At 42.2% G+C, this 25,092-nt stretch overlaps 1 protein-coding gene across 1 annotated transcript in view; it reads right to left on the reverse strand.

The window, feature by feature from the left end:
- Positions 1-25,092, reverse strand: part of ncf4 (neutrophil cytosolic factor 4) — a 118,930-nt gene that overhangs the window by 21,777 nt on the left and 72,061 nt on the right. The window contains exons 8-9 of the mRNA XM_039765332.1: positions 21,115-21,266; positions 319-384 (exon numbers count right to left, since the gene is read on the reverse strand). Coding sequence (XP_039621266.1) covers positions 319-384; positions 21,115-21,266 — 218 coding nt within the window. The remainder of the gene's footprint in view (positions 1-318; positions 385-21,114; positions 21,267-25,092) is intronic.

The following is a 25,092-nucleotide window of genomic DNA, read 5'->3' on the forward strand; positions in this document are numbered from 1 at the left end:
AAATGTTGCTTGTCTCAAAGCTTTACAGAATCAGCTATTGTCTATGTGGAATTTGCATGGCATCCCCTTATCGGTGAAGGTTTGTGTCTGGATACATTATTTTTTTCTTTCACGTGTCGAGCACATGCAGATTAACTTTACTGATTATGCTACAATTTTTTTGAATTTGTTTATGAAGGTGCTCACTAATGAACTACTGCACCATGAAAGGTTGGTTCTTGCCTTATGAAATATGCTTCTAGGATGAATTTTAGCCGTTGCTACTGTGGAACAATTTAATGAGGTTAGGTAATGAATAGATGAATGAGTGCTTCTTACCTCATGCGCTTCACAAGATCTCGATATGAAGGCCGGGCAGAAAGCTCTTCCTCCACACAGACGTCCCTGCAACAAAAGAGCAGAAAACAGCCAAACAGTCATTTCATGAGAGGACCTCTGTCATCTCTGCTCAAACAATAAACTGTAGATAGATAGATAGATAGATAGATAGATAGATAGATAGATAGATAGATAGATAGATAGATAGATAGATAGATAGATAGATAGATAGATAGATTATTAATCCCAAGGGGAAATTCACATACTCCAGCAGCAGCATACTGATAAGAACAATATTAAATTGCTTAATTAATTGTAGGCACCCTTTCACCAACCAACCTGCTCATAACATCTCATTCCACGACTGGTCACCCTTCATGGAAGAAAAACAAATTCCAATAGTAGTGAACACAGAGGAGTTGCTTTCCATGGCATTGCTTGTGTCGCTTACCTGCGTGCATCTAAATTGTGTTAACCGGTCGTTGCAACTTTGCAATAAATCTTGAGGCTGGTGGCGTAACCATTCTTTTTAGGTGGACACTTCCTCTTCCTGTTTTTGCCAATAGCTATATCATTGGCATTTTTAGTCAAAAACCATGTGAAAACATTAATTTGGATGGAGACCAATTTCATTTAAATGAAAATGTTGTAGTGTGGATATAACCTAAGTGGTTTGTCCAAGTAGAAAAATAAGTATGGTTTGAACTCTCAATCAAGCTGTTTATTCTCCAGGTATTTAGCTAGTAGGCTATTGTCTGCATTTCTATACAGACACTCCTCACTTGACAGCCAAGTTCTGTTCATACAATAGGGTCTCTAAGCGAATTGGTTGATGAGCAAAAAGCTATCCCTTAGCGATACTGCCTCATTCACTGTATCTTTATCCTTGAAATTCATCGAAATGGTCGAAAGTGCCAGCTCCAAGTCACGTGCTATCACTTTAACTTTCTTAACAGCTTCAATGTTGTTTAAAATTGTTACTATTGAAATGATAATAACAACATGGCGCAAGGTTATTGCTGCCGAGGAGGATTAGCTGGCCAACTAACACTAACTGCAGAATTTGCGACAGGAAAGTGGAAGTGGTCAACCAGTAATTTGCCTTGGAGTTTACGATGCTTGATGCTGAGCTGCCGTGCTGCCATTTCCCCAACTAAAGTTCTCGTACAGCATACAGTTGGTTGTAAGTCCTCTTGGTCGTTAGGAGACTATTGTCTATATTTAAAGAAGATTACAAACAAATCAAGTCAAGTTGGGGAGCATGCACTGCTACAGTGCGTTGCTGCACTCACCACACGACGAAACAGTTCGGGATCCCGGTTGGCAGACACGTGGCCCAGCCCCACCCTCCAGAAATGACCTTCTATTTACCGCAGCCAGGTGTTATGTGGGTGACCCCTTGGCTTGGTCCAGCTACTCAGGTCCCCAACAATGAGGATCCTATGAGCTGGAAAAACCTCAGGGAATCGCGCCACATGGCCATAGTGCCGTAACTGACGCTCCCTCACAACGCAGGTAATGTGCCTCATTTGGGACTCCATGTGACAGGAAGTCAATCCAGTGATACCCAAGGATTTTCTGGAGAGACGCAGTACTGAAGGAGTCCAGTCTTCATCTCAGGTCACTGGATAGCGTCCATGTCTCGCAAACATATATCAAAACAGGAAGCAACAGGACTCTAAAGACTTGGACCTTCGTCCTTTTGCATAGACATCAGGAGCGCCACACACCCCTTTCCAGTGACCTCATGACACCCCATGCTCTCTCAATCTGTCTACTGACGTCATAGGAAGAGTCACCAGACTCCTGTCTCTGGTCTCTGGTGAAGATTACAGGACCAACAAGAAAGGCCTCTGCTTGTATGGTTGACACCTAACAGGCCAGATTTCTTGTCTAAAAATAAAATTGTACAAAAAATCCAAAAAGGAAGAGCAGCAAAAGTAGAAATTGACATGTCGCAAAGGCACTCTCCAAAAATGTCTACATCCCCTGCAATCAAGAAGTATTGATTCTGATGACAAGAAGAATCAATGCTTTTTACATTTGCCCGCTTTAAGTGAGTGCTTACATCTTTTTTGGATGCCTTCAGTGTCTTTTATATTTTCTGATGATGTGTGCATATGTATTTTATGAGAGTGCAGGTTGGAGGAATGAGCTATAATGGGTTATACCCTTTCCTGGATGGGATGCCTCTAGGGAAATGTCCAAACAGGAAGAAAGAAATATCAGAAGGTCCTTATGGAGCCAAATATCATCTACCAAATCACCAAGACGAAGATGAGACCAACATAATGCAACTTCATCTTTTGGTCAGACACCTGCAGGGTTTCCTCACTTGCCATGTTTGACTTTTATATTCACTACTAATTTTAAAAGGCTAACTTTTGCATAGTCAGTGGCTAAAGTTAAAACGTTTGGTTTAAAGGTGTCGTCAGATATCACATTTGTTCTCATTCCATGGCATAAGAGTTTCTCTTTTGTTGAGTGTAGAAACAGCTGCCTTGTCCTGGCGAGCATTTAACTCACCAGCCTGCATGTGTAACAAACCCATCACCTTTAAGATCTTTATTTTATTATTTATTTTACTGATTTGTCATATTGCTGGAGTATGTGAATTTGCCCTTGCGATTAATAAAGTATCTATCTATCTATCTATCTATCTATCTATCTATCTATCTATCTATCTATCTATCTATCTATCTATCTATCTATCTATCTATCTATCTATCTATCTATATAAGCAAGGTAGGTTTTAATCTCTTATTTCACTTTCAGCACTTATTAATCCTTAATGTCTTGTCAGTCAATCAATGGAAGATCTAAGGGAAGATACCTGACATTGTTAGGGTGTGCTTAGGGCATCAGTTGGGCTTTATCAGGCCCGGTGTATATATACACTGTACAGTCATATGAAAAGGTTTGGGAACCCCTCTCAGCCTGCGTAATAATTAACTCTCCTTTCAACAAAAAAGATAACAGTGGTATGTCTTTCATTTCCTAGGAACATCGGAGTACTGGGGTGTTTTCCGAACAAAGATTTTTAGTGAAGCAGTATTTAGTTTTATGAAATTATGAAAAACTGGCTGTGCAAACATTTGTGTCCTCTTGTCATTTTGTTGATTTGAATGCCTGTCACTGCTCAATCCTGATTACTTGCAACACCAAATTGATTGGATTAGCTTGTTTAGCCTTGAAATTCATAGACAGGTGTGTCCAATCATGACAAAAGGTATTTAAGGTGGTCAATTGCAAGTTGTGCTTCCTTCCCTTTGACTCTCCTCTGAAGAGAAACAGAAGCATGGGATCCTCAAAGCAACTCTCAAAAGATCTGAAAACAAAGATTGTTCAGTCTCATGGTTTAGGGGAAGGCTACAAAAAGCCATCTCAGAGGTTTAAACTGTCAGTTTCAACTATAAGGAATGAAATCAGGAAATGGAAGGCCACAGGCACAGTTGCTGTTAAACCCAGCAGGTCTGTCAGGCCAAGAAAAATACAGGAGCGACATATGCACAGGATTGTGAGAATGGGTACAAATAACCCACAGATCACCTCCAAAGACCTGCAAGAACATCTCGCTGCAGATGGTGTATCTGTACATCGTTCTACAATTCAGCACAGTTTACACAAAGAACATCTGTATGGCAGGGTGATGAGAAAGAAGCCCTTTCTGCACTCACGCCACAAACAGAGTCGCTTGTTGTATGCAAATGCTCATTTAGACAAGCCAGATTCATTTTAGAACAATGATGAGACAAAAATGTAGTTATTTGGTCATAACAAAAAGTGCTTTTCATGTCAGATGAAGAACACTGCATTCCAAGAAAAACACCGGCTACCTGCTGTCAAATTTGGTGGAGGTCCCATCATGCTGTGGGGCTGTGTGGTTAGTCCAGGGACTGGGGCCCTTGTTAAAGTTGAGGGTCAGATGAATTCAACCCAATATCAACAAACTCTTCAGGATAATGTTCAAGCATCAGTCACAAAGTTGAAATTACGCAGGGGTTGGATATTCCAACAAGACAATGACCCAAAACACAGTTGGAAATCTACAAAGGCATTCATGCAGAGGGAGAAGTACAATGTTCTGGAATGGCCGTCACAGTCCCCTGACTTGAATATCATTGAAAATCAATGGGATGATTTGAAGCAGGCTGTCCAGGCTCAGCAGCCATCAAATGTAACTGAACTGGAGAGATTTTGTATGGAAGAATGGTCAGAAAATACCTCCATCCAGAATCCAGACACTCATCAAAGGCTATAGGAGGACAGCGTCTAGAGGATCAAAGGAGCAAAAGGAGGCTCAACTAACTACTGATGTCATATCTCTGTTGGGGTGCACACATTTATGCACCTGTCTAATTTTGTTATAATGCATATTGCATATTTTCTGCTAATCCAATAAACTTAATGTCACTGCTGAAATATTACTGTTTCCATAAGGCATGTCAGATATTAAAAGGAAGTTGCTACTTTGAAAGCTCAGCCAATGAGAAACAAAAATCCAAAGAATTAAGAGGGGTTCCCAGACTTTTTCATATCACTGTATATATCATCTAAGAAGGCAAGGCTGGGCTGGCACCATCCATATTGGAATGGTTGAAGTGCTCTCAGCCAGCAGGGAGACCATTGCAACAGTCGGACACTGCCTTCTGGAGCCATGGGGTTCCCCTCAGTACAGAGAGTAGCAGATTATGTCTGATCCTGCTCCCTATTGGACAGTCACAGTGCTGCCTGGGAATTAGTAGTTCTAACAGGAAGCCCTTTTCTCTCTGAATACAAAAGATACAGAAGAGAGACTTAATGGAGGGAATAATTCAGACCAGAACAATATTCTGTCCCTTTTTAACTCAGTTGGGGTCACCATTAGTTTTACTGAATCAGCAGGTAACTTAGCTGTTCTCTTACAGATTCTCATTGAAAAAGTCTCTTGCTCCTACAGCAGCACGTAATATAAAAGGAAAATTCAAAGTAATAAAAAAGAAAGTTATTAACTTAAGTATAAGTATAATAATAATGAACTAATAATGTAAAAAAAAACATTGTTCCTGTATACTGGAATGTATCGACAGGTGTTTTTGAATTATGTTTTCTACCGAGGCTTCTGTGTCCACGGCATTACAGAGCCCCCTGTAGGCCTCTAAGGGCAAAGTACAGAATATATTTTACTCTTTAATGGGGTTAATTTCTTTACTCTAAAATGAGTAATGTAGCACTGGAAGAGTGATACAAAAATGTGTTATCACTCCACAAAGAAATACACACTCATGTATAAATACATACAGATAGTTACACACATAAACAGTTAATTTAGAAATAAGCAGTCGCGAGCGCACATGCTGTATGTGCACACACGTACATGTGCAAATAAAGTGCATACCTAGTAGTACACATCTGCATGTTTATCGATAAAAATACTAAAAATGATGTGCTTCAAAGCAAAACTAACATGAGCCTATCTGTCTAAAGAAGCTCACAAGGGCTTGAGCATTCAGCCATTTACGGAACCACTCATGAGCACATCCTTTCCTGTACTATCAGATCTAGAAATTCCATCCATCCATCCATTATCCAACCCGCTCGATCCTAACTACAGGGTCACAGGGGTCTGCTAGAGCCAATCCCAGCCAACACCGGGCGCAAGGCAGGAAATAAACCCCGGACAGGGCGCCAGACCACCGCAGGATCTAGAAATTCTCATGTGTTAATACACAATGCAGAATTCATGTTTTTAGACTTATTTTATTTTACAAAACACTTTACATTACCTTATAAGGTACGCATTTTTGTTTTACTCAGTGTGAATGGTGCTGCAAAATATGAAATACAATAGAATTGATTCATTTATTGACATAAACAAATAAACTGGCAAACTGGCACGCAACACAGCCACACTAAACACACATATGAGCAAGGAGTCCCCGATAAACTTGTGGATACCTGGATAAGCAGGTATGCAGACTGTGACAGATAGGGAGTGCCAAACCCTGGATACAATCAAGTGGTGGTTCTGAGGTTAAGGAACTGCACTGATATCTGGAAGGTTGCTGGTTCAGTTTTCTTGTTACTGCCAAAAGAGATCCTACTCTGCTGGGCCATTCAGCAAGGCCCTTAACCTGCAATTACTCCAGGGGCGCTGTACAATGGCTGACCCTGTGCTCTTACCCCAAGGGGTATGCGAAAACTAACAAATTCCTAATATGAGAAATTGTATAAGGTGAAATAAAGAACAAAAAAAAAAATACAGTCATGGGTTCAAATTAGAGGCTTTCATTATAAAAAGGCCTTTACGAGGTTTCTCTAAGGTTGCACAAGCGTGATTTTAAACAATATTCTCCTTTCCTTCCTTCCTTCTCCCTCCAGTGAGTGTTGCCTTCCTACCTCCCAACTCTGACTCAGCTACCAGAGGTCTGATGGCTTCCTTTTATGTCAGTCCTGGGAGTACTTCTGGTGCCAGGGTATAGCTCAATGGAAGCACTTCCAGGGTTAAATGCAAGCCCTGAGAAACAGGGATAATGAATCCCCACAGCACCCTCCTGGTGGCACCCATGGCACCCAGTAGGACTGACTCATGACATTGGAACTCCCATCATGCCATGCATGGGTCCACATGGTTACTGAGGTCCTCGGGAGATGCTGCCATGTAGTGGATGGGTGATAAACATATTCCAAAATAGGAGCCTTTCCCTGCTACTCCTTTGTTTTGTCCTTCTGTCCTATGCCTATATCCTGAGCAGGATGCCAGTCTGTCACTGTCCTTCCATATCAGCTTCTCTTCTCAGTAAGGATCTCCCTCTTCTCTTGGGTGGGATGTTGGATAATCTTGCCTGGCACTCACAACGGATAGCTATCAGTAACAAGATATGCACAAATACACTTAACTGCCTGAAACAATGTGTAGTGACCAGCCAAGTTTCTAGGATTTGCTTTTCAAAATGTATGAACCGAAAAACTACAAAAGTAGGGCTGAGAACTTACCATTTTTCCAGAAAGCAGTTTTGCAATTAAAAAAAAATTGCATTGCTGATGGAATTTTATCAGACTGCTTGTTCATGTTGATATCAATGCCATATGCATCTCATATGTGTAGAAGTTTAGTCACAATCATTATTTTTGGCAGACGACCGGGAGACTTGCCTGTTTGGGATGCCCTTCAGAGGAAAGGACCGGGGAAGAGTACATGTCAACAGCAGTAACTCCCCCTGGACACGAGAGGGCAGCCCCCCCTGGTTTGCATAGGGGCCACGGGCTTGGAACTTGGAAGCTCAACCCTGCCTGTACCCACAGACAGGGGGCGCCTGGACAGCTCTGAAGCCTTAGTCTGCAGCACTTCCGCCAATCTAGGTTCCCACGCAACACTTCCACCACACCTGGAAGTGCTGTCGGAAGATGATCGGGGAGCACCTGGAGCACTTCTGGTTGCAGTATAAAAGAGGCTGCCTCACTCCATTCAAGGAGTCAGGAGGCATAGGACGGAGCTTGTGGGAGAGGGGTGGAAAGCGGAAGTAAGAGAGAAGAAAGAAAAGAAAAGGGAAAGGACTGAGCATTGTAGGTTTGTGCACTGTGTGTGCTTTGAAGAAAATAATCCATGTGTGTATTTTTGGGACTTGTCAGTCTGCGCGTCTGTCTCTGTCGGGGCTGAATCTTCTACATACCTTTAGCTCTAGGAGCTCAACAGTACAAAAAGATGTGATTCTTTGGATCAAGACGACCCAAAAGAAATGGCTTGGGCTTCATGTGAGGATGTCCCACTGTGCCTTCCATGAGGGGTGTGTGGTCCATCAGCACAGACACAAAACACACTAGATAGATTATATGTTTCAATTCATCCAGCAGTGCCTGAGTTTACTGTGGGAAACTTAACATATGTTGTGGACACTAGGTGGCAACATAGTCCCCAACTCCAGACCACAACTACGCAGACTCAAGTCCCGAGTTCACACTAAACTATTACTGATTTAAGAAAAATACCTTCACACAGACTCACTCTGGTACAACTATCATTGCAAATATTACTAACATCTCTCTCCTCCTCCACCTCAGCTTCAGGGGAGTGTTGCCCTACTCCATTTCTGACCCGGACTCACCTGGCTGAGGCGAAAGGGGCTTCTTTTCTTTGTATGTTACAAATTCTTTGACATGTTGTAAAGCACTTGAACCAACATCCTTTGCGTGAAGATGTGCTACAGAAATACGGTAAATGTTGTTGTAAACTTAACTAAACGTAGAGATATCCATCCATCCATTATCCAACCCACTATATCCTAACTACAGGGTCACGGGGGTCTGCTGGAGCCAATCCCAGCCAACACAGGGTGCAAGGCAAGAAACAAACCCTGGGCAGGACGCTAGCCCACCATAGGGCCCACACACTAGGGACAATTTAGTATTGCCAATGCACCTAACCTGCATGTCTTTGTACTGTGGGAGGAAACCCAGACAGACACGGGGAGAACATGCAAACTCTACGCAGGGAGGACCCAGGAAGTGAACCCAGGTCTCCTAACTGCAAGGCAGCAGCACTACCCACCGCGCCACCATGCCGGCCAATGGAGAGATCCATCCATCCATCCATTATCCATCCCACTATATCCTTACTACAGGGTCACGGGGGTCTGCTGGAGCCAATCCCAGCCAACACAGGGCACAAGGCAGGAAACAAACCCCGGGCAGGGCGCCAGCCCACCACAGCAATGGCGAGATAAACAATCAAATTATTAAATTTTAAAACAGTTCAATGACACAGTGTAAGTAAGTTCATGGTGGTCTTTTCTCAATTAAGTGAAGTTTTGCTTTGTGTTACAACATCTTGTACTTCCAAATTGTCTCCCACCATCTCCTGGATCATGGACTACCTGACCAACAGACAGCAGTCTGTGAGGCTGAGGTGGTGTGTAATACTGGAGCACCTCAGGGAATTGTCCCACCTCCTTTCCTGTCGACCCCTCTACACGACAGACTTCCAGTACAAGACCAGCGCTTGCCATCTACAGAAATTTTCAGATGACTCCTTCACCATAAACCGCATTATTGATGGAGATGAATCAGAATACGGGAGGCTTGTGGAGGACTTTGTCTTGTTGTGAAGGAAGAGGTACCTGCAACTCAATATTAGCAAGGCAAAAGAGATGATGGTGGACTTTTGAGACCAGTCACCTGTAATGGAAGGATTTTTCTAAAGAGAGGGGGGGATCAAGAGAGCAGATGGGCGTTGGTCGCTTCAGCGCGAAACCCAGCTGCACTACTAATGTTTTGGGAGAAACAGCCGGAAATGTTCTAAAGATACAGCCAAGGCTATGTAAGTTGTTGTTTTTCACTTCGAGAAGCTTTTTTCACATGTAAGCATATTACTGTGTCTTCTGGTATCAAGCACTAGTCTCAAGGCTGAGTAGAAGAAAAACCATAGCGCCGTGTCCCGTGGAAGGAGGGGGTGTGAGAAACTGATCACTTCTGCTTCTGCATACACTGCTTCCACGTAGGCCGCTTTTGGGCAAAGACACCTAATTAGTATATAAGGGAAGGTTCCGCCCTCAGTTTCTTTGGACGCTCAACTGTGGGGACAGCGCGCACCGCCCGGTATTTGAAAGGCAAAAATTAGTTGGTCCTCTGACAAGACTGACAAGCGGGCCACCTCAGTCTACTGGTCTGGGATGATGGCTCTGTGTCTTTTTATATGTCTGTAAGTATTGTTTTGTTTTGTATGTCTGCATTATATGTGTTTGATTATTATAGTTGATTAAGTAAATAAAATAGAAGTATTGGACCTCTTCTCTCTGATTCTTTGCCTACTTATGTTCTAATCCCTTGAACCATTTTCCCAAATCAAAACATCACCATTCAGGTGGATTATGTGGATGTAGTGCAGAGATAAACACCAAACTGGAATGGTCCAACAACACAGTGGTGCTCTACAAGTAAGACCAGAGCAGAGTGTACATGCTAAGGAGACTCTGGACTCTTGATGTGTGCAGGAAGCTGCCGGAAAGGTTCTATCAGTCCATAGTAGCCAGTGTGGTGTTCAATGCTGCAGTCTCCTGGGGAAACAACTTGAGTACAAAAGAAGCACGACGCCTGAACAAACTTATCAGGAAAGTCTCCTCCATCACAGGGTAAACCCTGGACACACTGGAAGCTGCTGTAAAAAAGATGATGATGGCAAAATTGAATGCCATCATGAAAAATTCCCCTCCAACCCCTGCAGGTGGTGCTCTTTTAGAGCATTTATGGTCACAGGCTCATTCCACCACTGCTCACTACTATCAGGCAATTCAATGTACCCAATTGATGTATGCATTAAATTCATTTTATTGATTGATTGATTGATTGATTGATTGATTGATTGATTTGATGATTGACTGTATTATCTGTCCTGTGAGTCTGCATTCTTGTTTTTTATGTTCCTGCTGCTGTATGCATCTGAATTTCCCCATGCGATTAATAAAGTGTATCTAATCTAATCTAATCTAATCTTCCTTATTTCCAAAATTCCCAATTTCCTTCTTTCACAAGCAACAGATTTCATTCTGACAATGACACACGACAGTCAAAATGAGCACAAACCAGCCAGAGTTGATATTGGTTCAGTACTCTCACTTACGCACACCAGGTAAAAGCAAAGGAAGAAATAAAATTGATCCTCACAGAAAGCAGAGGCTATATGAGATTCTGCTGTCGTTGACTGAGACAAATCTATATAATCAACTTGACAGTATGCTTCCTGAACACATTGACATCTGTCTCCAATTGTTGCCATCAATTCCAACCCAGGCCTTGTCATGAAAAGCACTTATTGTCTCTGTCATTTCTATTAAACTGTCTATTTGTGCTAGGACGAGCTTTATTGTCTTTTTGGCCCACTGAACTGGTCATCCTGTCTTGCATTTGAGCTGGTTTGGTGTTCTTAATGTGGTCAGAGTCAAGATTCAGGCTTTCTTTATTTATCACAGCTGTATACTTACAACATGCAGGGAAATGTCAACCTTGTTTGCTGCTTAGATTGCGCAAAAAAGAATAAAAAGATAAGAAACATAAAGAGAGAGAAAATCAATGAGACTAAACAGAAACACGTTATAAAGAAAATGTAAACTAACAATAAACAAGGGGTGACATACAGTAGCAAAATGTTGTTTATTGCATTACGACATAATATGCATACAACTGTTGTGCAAGACAAGGCGTTCATTGAGTAACTCATGTAAGTACATATGTATATATATTGTGGCAGACGGCCGGGGGTCTTACCTGGTTGGGACGCCTTTCAGATTAGAGGACCGGGGAAGATGACAAGTCAACAGTAGTAACTCCCCCGGGACACGAGAGGGCAGCCCCAGTTTATATCGGGGGCAATGGGCTTGGACCTTAGAAGCTAAATCCTACTGGGGCCCATGGTCACCTACAGGGAGTGCCTTGACAGCTCCAGAGCCTTATTCTGCAGCACTTCTGGGGAGCACCTGGAGCACTTCCGGGTGCAATATAAAAGAGCCGGAGTCGGAAGGCAGAGGACGGAGCTTGCAAGGAGAGGAGTAGAGGTGGCAGAAGAAAAGAAGGAAGATAAAGTAAAAATGTAAAGGACTGAGTAATTGTGGCTGATTAGAGTATTGTGTGCTGTAGAGTCAAAGAGCAAAATAAAAGTGTGTGTTTTGGGACTTCTGAGTCTGTGTGTCTGTCCATAGCTGGGCTGATCTTCCACATGGCATCCCAGATGGGACTCTCTTGCTGTTAATTAGCAGGGAACCCTTTGACAGCGGTCTCACGCAGGTCTACAGGGGCACTGATGGTGCGGGGTCTCTTTTCCTCTCATAAGGAGACTCAGACCGTCATTGTGCCCCAGAGTAAGGGGAGGACCTGAAAGGGAAGAACATGTCTCTTAACAGGGTGACCAGTGAGCCTGTGTACTCACGGACATCAAAAGGGCATTTTCCACAGAGCCAGAGAGAGACCCCAAACTATATTTATTTCCCGATCTGATTGTATGGGTGGTTACCTACCAGGAAATGCGTTTGGTTAGTCTGCCAGTTGGCAAACATCCGCCATGGATGCCCTTTCAGTTGCAAGAAGCAGAACATTACTACTAGTAGTAATTACTACTCCGATCTACAGGCTGTCAAATAAATGAAGCACACGCCGTGAAGCAATGTAAAGAGGCTTCGCCGCTGACTTCCGAGGTTCGATCCCTGAGAGGGGTGCTATGGAGTGTGTACGTCTGATGAGCCCAAAATAAGGGTGAAACACGTGTTGCGTACTCTTTGCATTATTTGACAGTAAACTACGTAATATATATATATATATATATAAATATAAGATACAACATCTGTCTGTTTCTCTGTCTGCTTTCACGAGAGAACTATGTTTGTCTATAATTTGCTTGCTATAATTTCAGTTGATTTTGCGACTTCTCTCATTGTGCTATGTATCAAAGTTTGCTTGTGGTACCGAATTATTTGTCTGAATCCAAGATACACACAGCTGGCTGAGGAGAGGAAGCAGGGCCCTACTTAATTACATGCCAGCCTTGGGAGGTATATCTTACCTCCACTTAGTAAGAGAACGAGAGAACTACTTAACAGATTTAAATTGGGTTTTTTTCTATAATTTGCTTGAACATTCCAGTTGATTTTGCGACTTCTTTCTTTGCACTAAGAATCATAGTTTGCTTGCAGGAGTGATTTATTCGCACTAATCCGAGACAGAGTCTGCAGGCTGAGGGGAGGGGAGGGGGAAGCGTGACATCAGGAGTGGAGAGCCAGGCAGGGCCCTCTTCACTGTCCTGTTCCACTATTACATGGCAGAGCCACTGGGCACAGCCAGTATATATATATTGTGAACATTGCCCCGGACACAGACAGGCAGACACACTCATGTCACCCAGCACACGTTTATTTTTCATTCCTTTTTACAGTTCAGTAATCACAAGCCCCCCAATACTCCTCAGTCCAGGCCAATCCAATGCCTTCTCTCTCTCTCTTCTCTTCTTCAGGCCGCCTCTTGCCTCCTCCAGAGACCTTGTCCAATCTTCCACCCGACTCTTGTCCCCCTCTGAAGGGAGGTGGCCCCTTTAAATAAGTACCCAGATGTGCTCCAGGTGTGTTCCCGGCAAACTCCCACCGACACGCCCCAGTGTGGCGGAAGTGCCGGCTGTCTTCCCGAATGCAATCCGGGTGTCCCTGTTCCTCTTCCCCCCAGCACTTCCTGGTGTAGCGGAAGTGCTGAGGTCCAGGGTGTTACAGGTATTGGGGTCCCCCTGGCAGAAACCCCAGGTCCCTACAGGGTCGAGCTTCCCCGCTCTTTACCCTTGGCCCCCAGGGCGGTCGCTCACTCGAGGTCTGGAGGAGGCACAAGCCCTCCTCCGGTCTTCTCGGGCGTCCCGGCTGGATACCAGCTCCATCTGGGTACCACAATATATATATATATATATATATACATAGATATAAATATATATTGTAGGATATCATCCCTGGCACAGAAAGGCAGACACCAGCAATTCTTAGAAAAGACACGTTTTATTTACACTATGTACAATCCTTCACACAACACAGTGCCCGCTGCACCAAACACCTTTAAGTCCAGGCCTTTCCACAGTCCTTCCTTCATCGCCTCCACTCCCTCTCCTCCAAGCTTCGGCCTCTTCCTCCCAACTTCAGCTGACGACTGGAGGGAGGAGGCCCCTTTTATGTCCACCCGGACGTGCTCCAGGTGCCCTCTGATTAGCTTCCGTGGCACTTCCTGGTGTGGAGGAAGTGCCGGATGAGCACCTGGAAGCACTCCAGCTGTTCCCGGTATTCCTTCCGCCAGCATTTCCGGGTGTGGCAGAAGTGCTGACGTCCAGGGTTTCACAGTCATCCTGGCGCCCTCTGGCAGTGGCCATGGGCCCCTATAGCAGGGGTCCTCAATCACAGTCCTCGAGGGCCGCAGTGGCTGCAGGTTTTTGCTCCAACCCTGCTTAATAAGAAGCACTTATTGCTCAAGTAACACTTCTTCTTCACTTTAGTTGTCTCACTCGTTAAGATTTTGAACCCATATTGCTTATTTTAGTCTTAAACAGCCGTATTCTTGGTTTTTAATTGCTCCTAATTAGCAATAACATGCAAATGACAAAAGAGACCAGCATTTCTCCATTTAGCTTGTTACCATTTACACATGTGTGTAATCCTGCACTATTGGGTTAAATTAAATAATTGGAAGGAAACTGAAGAGGAAAAAGTGAAGGACTGAGAATTACTCATTCATTTTAGCCTTCAAATCATTTGGATGATATCCTTAGAAAGGGAAAGAAAATCCAGCATATAAGAATTACCTGACATAGCAGAGTTAAAACAAAAAAAGCCATGAAATTAAATTATTGGCAAGAATTGCTTTCTAATTAAGCAACTGGGTTAGAACAAAAACCTGTAGCCACTGCGGTCCTCCAGGACTGTGATTGAGGACTTTGCCCTATAGGGTTGAGCTTCCATGCTCAATTCCCATGGCCCCCATAAAATCTTTGATACTGTGATTTGTGAGCCTAATCATGTTTGGCATACATTCATCTCTTTAACTGAAGCAAAGACAATTCTTTCAACGAAGGAACATTAAGTGACGAACAGATGCACTCTTCACAGATAGGGAAGGAATGAGATATATTGCGATCTTAGAGAGACATATCTGTGTGTGGTATTGGTCATAAATAGCTCATTGAAAATAGTTAAAAGTACAAGTATTTAAGGCTTGTCAGGACACCTCTTTCCAGAAGCTGCTGGCATAGATGTGACGTCAACTCCTTGCCAAGAACTATGCTTCTGCTCTCTAATGAATTGGAACTGTAGTGGTCGCCAACCCCCACTGAAGAAGTGAATGATGATGATTGCTGTGTTCCTAAGGCTTACCCTCGGCTCTATTTAAATAATTATACTACAATGTATATTAGGACTGCGGTGGGCTGGCGCCCTGCCGGGGTTTGTTTCCTGCCTTGCGCCTTGTGTTGGTTGGGATTGGCTCCAACAGACCCCTGTGACCCTGTAGTTAGGATATAGGGGGTTGGATAATGCATGGATGGACGGGTGTATATTAGGAAGGAAAGCTGCATTTTAAAGTAAGTTAAATATATCCTTTCTTTGTTACCATATTTCTCTTGTCTTAATTGTTCCTCCCTGGTTACTAAACTAGGAGTATATACAGGGTTAAATACAAGCTGCACTTCTAAAACAGTATGTGCCCCCTGCTGGACATACAAATGAAGTTCCTCCTGAACCTCTCTGTTTTGGCCAGGACAGCCCTGAGTATGGAAGGACCGGGGGATCGACAGAAGGCAACCCCCCTTGGCTTGCAGTGGGGTTGTGAGCATGGAAGCTCAACCCTGCTGGGACCCGTGGCCACCACCAGGGGCTGCTTGGTCGTTTAAAGGTCCCTATTTGGCAGGACTTCTGCCACACCTGGAAGTGCTGCCGGAAAAAAAGCTCATTGGGCACCTGGACTCCTTCTGGGTGCCCTATAAAAGGAGCCAGTCAGAAGGAGGAAGACAAAGCTCTGGAGGAGAAGTGGAGGTGGAATGACTGGCAGCAATAGGGACTGTGTTGTGCTTTGCCCTGTGAGGAATGTGTGCTGTGAAGGCAACAGTGTTGTTCTGCCATATCTTTGTCGGGGATAGGGTGGCATGTTGGGATGTTGGCATCACTGTATGTACAGTATATACTGTATATAACCCCTTTTCATTTCAAATTGCGTCTTATATGGGAGCGCTGTTATTTTAATCTTAACTAAAGGTCCTCTGCAAGTGAGCTTCTTATCCTTTCATTTTTCAGCTTTCACTTAGAGCGCATTAACACAGCTCAAGAAGCAATGCAAGTGCTTGATTTGATTTATAAGCCAGACAGAGCTGGCCTTGAAGTTAAAAGGGCATCCATAACAATATGTGTGAAGCATAAAAGAGAAGCAATAATGTTTTTTGGAGCCTCTGTCATTTTTGCACCTCAGTAACCTACAGAGCAATAAAACATTCCTACAATAATTTATGGAGCTACCTGAGAAAGTATAATATGTGTATGTGTGCAAGTGCACATATGTTTTCTATAAACATGAACACGTTATGTCTGAAAACAAGTTAATTAATCGATTAAAGTTTCTTTTATAGTCTGGGTCATTCTACATATCAGTGCATTAAGGGCCACTGAGGCACAGCCGTGAAGATGTAGTGCAAAATAAGTAATCAGGATCTCTCACTATTTGAATTTATTGTTATTCAACATTTTTAACAACCCTCAACTTTGTCTTCTTAAAAAATCTCTCCCAGTTTTCACCAATTTCTGAAGTAACAACTTCCAGCAAAACCAGAATACAATTTGTAACACACTGGTAAGGCCTCATCTTGAGTACTGTGTGCAGTTTTGGTCTTCAGGCTACAAAGCAGTGCTGGAAAAAGCCCAGGGAAGAGCTGCTAGGCTGATTCCAGGGCTACAGAGGATGAGCTATGAGGAAAGATAAAAGAGCTGAGCCTTTTCAGTTTAAGCAAAAGAAGTTTAAGAGGAGACCTGATTGAAGGAATTATGGAGGGAATTAGTCTAGTGAATCAAGACTGTGACTTAAAAACGAGTTTATCAAGAACATGGGGACACAGCTGGAAACTTGTTAAGGGTAACTTTTGCACAAATAAGGCAGATAAGACTTTACATGTCCTTTCACAAAGTGGACAACCTGGAATCGCTGATGTTAGAAACTGCTGAGCTTCCAGACAGTTCCAGAGTATTAGGGACACTCAGAGCCACTGAATAGATCTCTACTCCAGTGTCCATATTACAGCTAGGTCTAGCATGACCCAGGTGACATTTTCAGCATTACCAGAAGGTATGGTTGGAGAAAGGAGTATGAAATTGCATCTAACTTTGTTGAGGACCCTAATGAGTGTTGAACTGTGAGGTGAGTGAGGGGCTAGCATTTAACTGGTGGGGACATTGGAGCACAGAGTTATGAAAGGAAAGGAGAGGGGTTAGGGAAACATGTGCCTTGTGCAGATCGATAAATGGACCAGATTGCCTACCCAGCATGTTAAGGGAAGTACAGAGAGGAAACACGAATTGAGTTTCTGTTTGTTTAATTTTAACTTTCCCAATTATCTTGTTCATGCCTTCCTTGTGCGTGTGTGTGTGTGCATTTTTCTTTCTTATTGGCTTTATTTTGCAACAAGGGTGCCCCCTGTCATACAAAATATGAGCTGCATGGTGTATACATTTTCAAATTGGCATTTATTGTATTTTATGTCTTACTCTTGAATATCAAGTTTGAGTATTGTGATAGCATTTATGGAACAACATTATTTATAGTGTTGTGATATGAAATGTTGCATACAAGGTGATAAATATTTGGCATGCCTTTATTTGTAACTTAGGCAAAGCAATGTGATATTAGTGTTATATTAGTGAGAAGCATACATGTTTACCCCTTACCATGACTAAGTCAGGAAAGTGAATTTTACAACAGGGTTGGGGGAACTGCCTTAAACAACTTTGGCAAATGATTCTCTGAAGTCTCTCAACCCCCACAGGAAAGCCAGGCTGCCTAACTGCCAAGCTTTACCTTAACATATGGTTTGGAAGGCAGGTGTGAAGGTGTTCTATCCCCCCATTGGTCTGAAGCATGGCTGTTTGGAATTGGCCTGTATCAAAAGACTTTAAGTACCAAGACGTCCTATTGGCTGTAGGGGTTGGACAGAAATCCTATAAATTTGCCTGCTTTACCTCACCCTCTCTCTCTCTTACCAAACTGATGAAAGACCATCTCACACCATGGACCAAGAAAGCTGACCACAAAATGAAAGATAGAGAGGCAAGATTGCGTTGGTTTTGACATGTGCAGAGGAGAGATGCTGGGTATATTGGGAGAAGGATGCTAAGGATAGAGCTGACAGGGAAGAGGAAAAGAGGAAGGCCTAAGAGAAGGTTTATGGATGTGGTGAGAGAGGACATGCAGGTGATGGGTGTAACAGAACAAGATGATGAGGACAGAAAGATATGGAAGAAGATGATCCACTGTGGCAACCCCTAACAGGAACAGCCGAAAGAAGAAGAAGAAGAAGAATTTAGGATAGATAGATAAGATAGATAGATAGATAGATAGAGTGATAAAAATGCAGGTATAACAGACAATAACTTTGTATAGTGTTAACGTTTACCCACCCCGTGGGTGGAATTGAAGAGTCGCGTAGTGTGGGGGAGGAACGATATCCTCAGTCTGTCAGTGAAGCAGGACGGTGACAGCAGTCTGTCGCTGAAGCTGCTCTCCTCTGTCTGTAGGTGACACTGCTTAGTGGATGCAGTGGATTCTCCATGATTGACAGGAGCCTGCTCAGCGCCCGTCGTTCTGCCTTCCTCACCAGTTTGTCCAGGCGAGAGGCTTCCTTCTTCTTTATGCTGCCTCCACAGCACATCACCGCGTAGAAGAGGGTGCTCACCACAACCATCTGATAGAACATCTGCAGAATCTTATGATGCCTTAACTTGGTGGATGCTCTCCCGTCAGACTTGAAGACAATCAGATACGGTACCAGCATTTGACATTGAAGCGTACCTACCTTCCGCTTGGCCAGAATTGCATTTTTATTTTTTTTTTTTTTATTGGCTTTTAAAGTTAGTCCGTTGTCTACAGCACTTCCACCACACCTGGAAGTGCTGTCGGAACTTGATCAAGTAGTACCTGAAGCATGTCTGGATACACACTTTTAAGATTTTTTTTTGAATTGTTGCTATTTCATTAGTTTCACTTTTATTTCAGAACTTCTGTAAAAACAATATTTGGAATCTTTCGAATCCCAAATGTGACTTTGTACCATAATTCAGGATTGTTTTTTCTGTTTTGAATTTCAGCACAGACTAAATGATCAACATCATCAGCAGTTAATAATTTTTTTTGCAAAGTAAGCAATAAATGCAAGTGAGGTAAACTCCGTTTTTGAAATTCTCTTGACTTAAATTTGAAAGCCTTACAATATTTACATACTTCAGACATATCACCTACTATATGTCCATATATTCGATCTCTATTCGCCTTTTCGTTATTTCTCCAAGTAATAATTTCTCTTTCTTTGTGTTAATGCGATGTTTACTTTCTTTGTTTTAACGCTGTCATTTTTTTCTGCTTTCATATTCTGTATCTTGCTCTGCATGTGTTTCACACCTACGTTTTTTTTGAGTCTTTTGAATTTGTTTTCATTTTCTCTAATCTTCTCTGCATGTGTTTGGCCCCCTTGTTCTTTAACCTCTTTATGACGTTTTACTTTGTTTTCTACTCTGTCTTTTATTTCTGACCTCGCTTTATCCTACTTTTGCTACAATGATACCTGGTCCATGGTGATTATTTTCCCTTTTTCGAGTAATAATTTCTGTTTGATTGCGCTACTGCGATCTTTACTTTCTTTTTTTATATTTTGTAATTTTCATACTTTTATATTCTTTAACTTTCTCCACATGTGTATCGAGCTAATTTTTTTTTTTTAGCCTTTCGAATTCCACTGCTTTCATAATCTCTATTCTGCTCTGTAGGTGTACAGCGCCAACGTCCGGATTAGACGTGCTTTATTTTCAATTCCACTTGTTCCAGGATGATAATTACTTTCTTTATTTTCTGAATTTCCACCTAGATTATTCTTTTTCTTTTTTGTCTCTCCAACGCTTTTGAGTCTCCGTGCTGCTTTCTTCTTCGCTTAGTCGTCTACGTTTCATTTATAACGTATTGTCCTTATACACTCTATATGTGCTGAGAGCCCTGGATCTGTGTGTGTTCAAAGCCAAAACACGACTGAGCATGTTGCTGCCCGTACTCTTATTTGATATTGGTTGTAAGTAAGGCGCGTCTTGCAAGAATATCATGATCTACGTCATCCCGAGACGGTCCTGGGTCAATCTCATGGCACAGTCTCATGTTTAAGGTCCTCACGAGACACACCATGGCCAATCTCTTTAGTCTTGCAGGTCTTTTAAGTGTCTTCCGTCCTCATCACGTCTTGTCACCCTAGTGTTTCTCTCCAGGATTTATTTTATAATAGTGAGATAATATGCACTTTTGAAAAATTTGCATAATAAGACTACTTTTATGTTTTAACATTTCGTTTGGGTTTTTTTAATTTTGTTTGTTTTAGGTTTTGTTTATACTTTCCTTCTTTTTGTATCAAGTATTATGCTGCACTGGTCTAATTTGGAGGTGTACTAGATTAGAATAAATTTAATTTAATTAATGTGACACATTTCTGTAAGTGCAGTGGACAGCCAGTAGGCTTCGAGTTTAACAAATCACTACAAGTTTACCAGCACCAGTTTACCTAGTTTTGTACTTATGGGCAATTTTATTTTGTTGCATTGTCATGCTGTAGATGAGATGTCCATAGAATTCTATTGACAGTGGACCTTTAATTAAATGATGTAAGATTAGTGCTGCTTTCAAGATTTTCTAAACCTGTAATCATTTTCCATCCATCCAATATCCAACCCACTATATCCTAACTACAGGGTCACGGGGGTCTGCTGGAGCCAATCCCAGCCAACGCAGGGCACAATGCAGGAAACAAACCCCGCGTAGGGCGCCAGCCCACCTCAGCACTTACTCTCCATGACAATAAAATTGGGTTAACTGGTTCTGAAAATTGATAAACATTTAGTCTCCTAATTGCTATGCAAAATTTGCCCGACAAAAACCTGTGATGCCATGTAATTCAGACCCCCAGCTATTCACAAAAATGAATCAACTTTAAGTAAAATGTACCAGAGAGAGAAAAAGAATGGTAACAAGAACCAGGTGAATCCTACTAATCATCTAGACCCTAATTTTTCAGTTCCTCACCTGATTTCCGTTTTGAGTGCTTCATGCAAAAAGCAGCGCAGGCAGCTGGTGGTCTTCCTAGCATCATCCTCATCTGAGCTGTCATCAGGGAGGGGTTTGATGATTTTCACAAATGACTGGGGGAAAATCCCTGTGATGTTTCTTAATGAGCCCTTTAGGAGGAAGTGAAAAGAAGCATGATTAACACCAAAAGGAGACAAAAATCAGACATTCCCTACTGAGGTATATGTGGTCTTATGTAGCCATGACCATCTTGTGATTAAGTGGTGATGCATACGGAGATACCATTAGCGTTTGGATTTGCCGGCACCGGTGGAAGATCCCAATCAAGTAAAATGTACGCAACTGTATAATCAGGTGTGTGAGGTATAGCGGGTCCACAGCTCCCGTCAAAAAGGACAGTTTTAAATAAATAATTGCCGCACTCGCGGCTTAGTGAGGAAGCGTGGTTGTGTGGCTGAAGCGAGTCCTGGGGAATTTGTGATGTGGGCGTTTCTCACCTAAGTGCACAGGAGAGAAGCGGTCCACATCCGTAACTGTTCCCGGGAGCTGCTGATTGCCACAGGTGAATCACGTCCCTGCACCACCACCACCTAATCAAAGCACCATGATGTTCCTACATTGATGGACTAAAGGCCAGATGTTCACATGACCATCATCATCAAGTCCTTCCATGATAACCCTAAAATCAGTGAAGACGGATCATTTATGTTAGGTAGAATGCCCAGAGAGGGCTGGGCAGTCTCATGGTCTGGAACCCCTGCAGATTTTATTTTTTTTTCTCCAGTTGTCTGGAGTTTTTTTTTTGTTTTTTCTGTCCTCCCTGGCCATCAAACCATACTCTTATTCCATGTTAATTACTGTTATTTTAATTCTTACTTTGTCTTTTTTTTTCTCTTTTCTTCATCATGTAAAGCACTTTGAGCTACATTATTTTTTATGAAAATGTGCTATACAGTGATCCCTCCTTTATCCTGGGGGTTGCGTTCCAAAACTCTCCGCAAAAGGTGAAAATCCACGAAGTAAAACCCATATGTTCATACGGTTATTTTTATATATTTTAAGCCCTTATAAACTCTCCCACACTCTTATAAACATTTCCCACACAGTTATACAGCATAAACCCTTTGTATTCTCTTAGATATTAGGTAAGATTCGTTGAAATTATGTATGTAAACACAATGTTTATATAGAGTAAAACCTAAATATTATTTTAAAGATATCGAGCGTCTCCGATATCACATATGTTACAGCCATTACGATAGACAGATCGTTTTAGAGCCATAACGAAAGGCTTGACTATGCACAAAGATAAACACAAAAGAGCAAAAAAGTTAACTCTTTACACAGCAAAACACCATTGATGCTGAATGAGCGAGATGAGACTTCCTGGTTAACGCAGCGCAATTGAATTTGGCGCTCCGTCACTGAGCCAATCAGCACACAGGAACTTAACTGCGTGTTCTGATTGGGTAGCTTCTCAGCCATCCGCCAATAGTGTTCCTTGTATGAAATCAACTGGGCAAACCAACTGAGGAAGCATGTAGTAAAAAGACCCTTTGTCCAAAGAAACCCGTGAAGCAGCAAGTAATCAGCGTTATATATTTAGATATGCTTACATATAAAATCCGCGATAGAGTGAAGCCACGAAGGTTGAAGCACGATATAGCAAGGGATTACTGTAGAAATAAATGTTGTTATTATAAAGAGCAGTTAGTTAGAGAAAAAAAGAAAAAGAAAGACAGAGGTTGCAGAGAAGAAGGCAGGAAGCAGGAGGGAGAAAGCTGGTAGAGAGAAAGGAGAGCGAGGAAGCGCAGGCTCGCTCTGCATACGAGTAGTTGGGAGAGGCGAGCCCGAGTGAGGTGTTTGGACTAGGAGTAACCGGGAGAAAGTTGGCTCGCCACAGTGAAGGCAGGCAGCGGGAGTCGGAGATTGGGAAGTGTGAGCATCCTGGTCTCTGGGGAGCCCAAGTCTCAGTCTAGGTGAGCTGAACCGGAGCCAGGGATCGGAAGACCACCAGATCAGTTGTGTAGGAGAAGAAGGTCAGCTGCAGGTATGGGACTCTCCTGTTGCAAAGCCCGCTTGGGAGAAGCAGGGGAGCCGCCAGGTAAAAGACACCGGGCTTTGGATATTTTTTTAAAGGACTCCTTCCAGTGTTGTTTTAACCTCGTTGTCGTTTTAAAGGATTGTTTTTAATTCTGTGTTTTTCTTAACCTCCACTTCACAACTGTTTTTATGGATTATTTATTTAATGATTTAAATCACTGCAGTATTTATTTGAACATTGATTTTGATTGTTGTTTTAATAAAAGCACTTGGCATTTTTGCACCATCCCCTTGTTCCATTTGTTGTGCCTCACTGCCAAGCTCATCGGTGACATTACCGACACTGTTGGGTTCAGGGCTCCAGGAAGCGAGATGGGAGCATGAAGTGAACCCGCATCGTCACAGGGTGTTATTAGGATTATTATGTTGAGTGTTGCCCAAAATGGCACGTGTGCTTGATGACATACAGCATCCGTTAGAGAGACACAGTACCTATAAAAAGTACTCATCCTTTATGAAGTTGCCACATTTTATTCTTGTACAACATTGAATCCCAGTGGATTTAATTTGACATTTTTTACACCGATCAACAGAAAAAAGACTATTGTCAAAGTGTAAACAGAAGTGGTCTAAATGTTAAACATAAAAAGGTTTGTATAAGTATTAATGTTCTTTAATATGACACACCTTAATGACCACTCCACCAGTGGTCATTAAGGTGTGTCATATTAAAGAACATTAATACTTATAATACTTATACTTAATGACCACTGGTGGAGCTCATCAGTTTTAAAAAGTCAGAGAATGTGTTAATTTGTAAACAGCTATCTAGGGTTTCAGTTAATTACCATGTAAATGCAGCAGAATTTGGAAAGGCTATGTTGTGCTGACTCAGTGTGTTGGCCTAACCTACACAATGAAGACACCTCCAAAGCAACTCCATGAATAGTTGATTGAAAAGCACACATCAGGGGGATGGAGACAAGAACGTAGCATTGTCACTGAATACCCGTTGGAGTCCATTGAAATCAACTATTAAGAAATGGAAAGAGTATGGCACAGATGTTAAACATGCCAAGAGCAAGCAGTACATAAATACTGATTGCTAGAAGAGGACTTGTGAGGAAGGTGACCATGAGAATTATGAGAACTCTGAAGGAGTTACAAGCTACACTGAATAACACTGGAGAGAAGGTGAAGCCAACAGCTGTTGGCCAGGTGAGTCACCAGTCACAGATTTAGGGGAGGGGGTGACAAAAATAAACAAAATGCCACAGGATGCCTCGGTAAAAGGCACATGGGAGACTCTGAAGTCAGCTGAAAGAAGGATCTGTTGTCAGATGACACCATAATTGAGCTTTTGGACATTAGATTTAAATGTCATGTTTAAACAAAGCACATTGTCATAAGCACACCATTCCCACTATAAAGTATAGTGTTGTCAGCAACATGCTAAGGGGATACTTTTCTGCGGCAAACCCTGGAAGGTATTAAATTAGATCATTGTTCAGAAATCTTGAAACAAAATCTGAAGCACTTGGTAACCAAACAACAAAAAACATAATTACACCCGGAGTTAAAATCAGATCCTACTCTACGGGCACCTATATTAGTAGCTTAATTCAAATTAAAGCAATTAATATAAAAACAGTGTAGAAGCATATTTTCAGTTTAAAATTCTGCTTACTAAACATTCACTCTCTTGGAAATGAAACTACTTTGGTAAAAGTTATTATATTAAGTACAAAATCTGATTTGTGACTTCTCACTGAATTCTGGCTTATTAAATCTGACACTATTCCCTTAGCCCAGGCAGCACCAAATGGTTACACGTTCTTTAAAAAATCAAGAGATACTGATTGAGGAAGTGGCCTTGGGATAATTCTTCGTGATAAACTACAAAATGCTCCTAAAAAATGAGGTGAATTTGCA

This window comes from Polypterus senegalus, chromosome 10 (genome assembly GCF_016835505.1).
Source record: "Polypterus senegalus isolate Bchr_013 chromosome 10, ASM1683550v1, whole genome shotgun sequence".
Taxonomy (NCBI): domain Eukaryota; kingdom Metazoa; phylum Chordata; class Cladistia; order Polypteriformes; family Polypteridae; genus Polypterus; species Polypterus senegalus.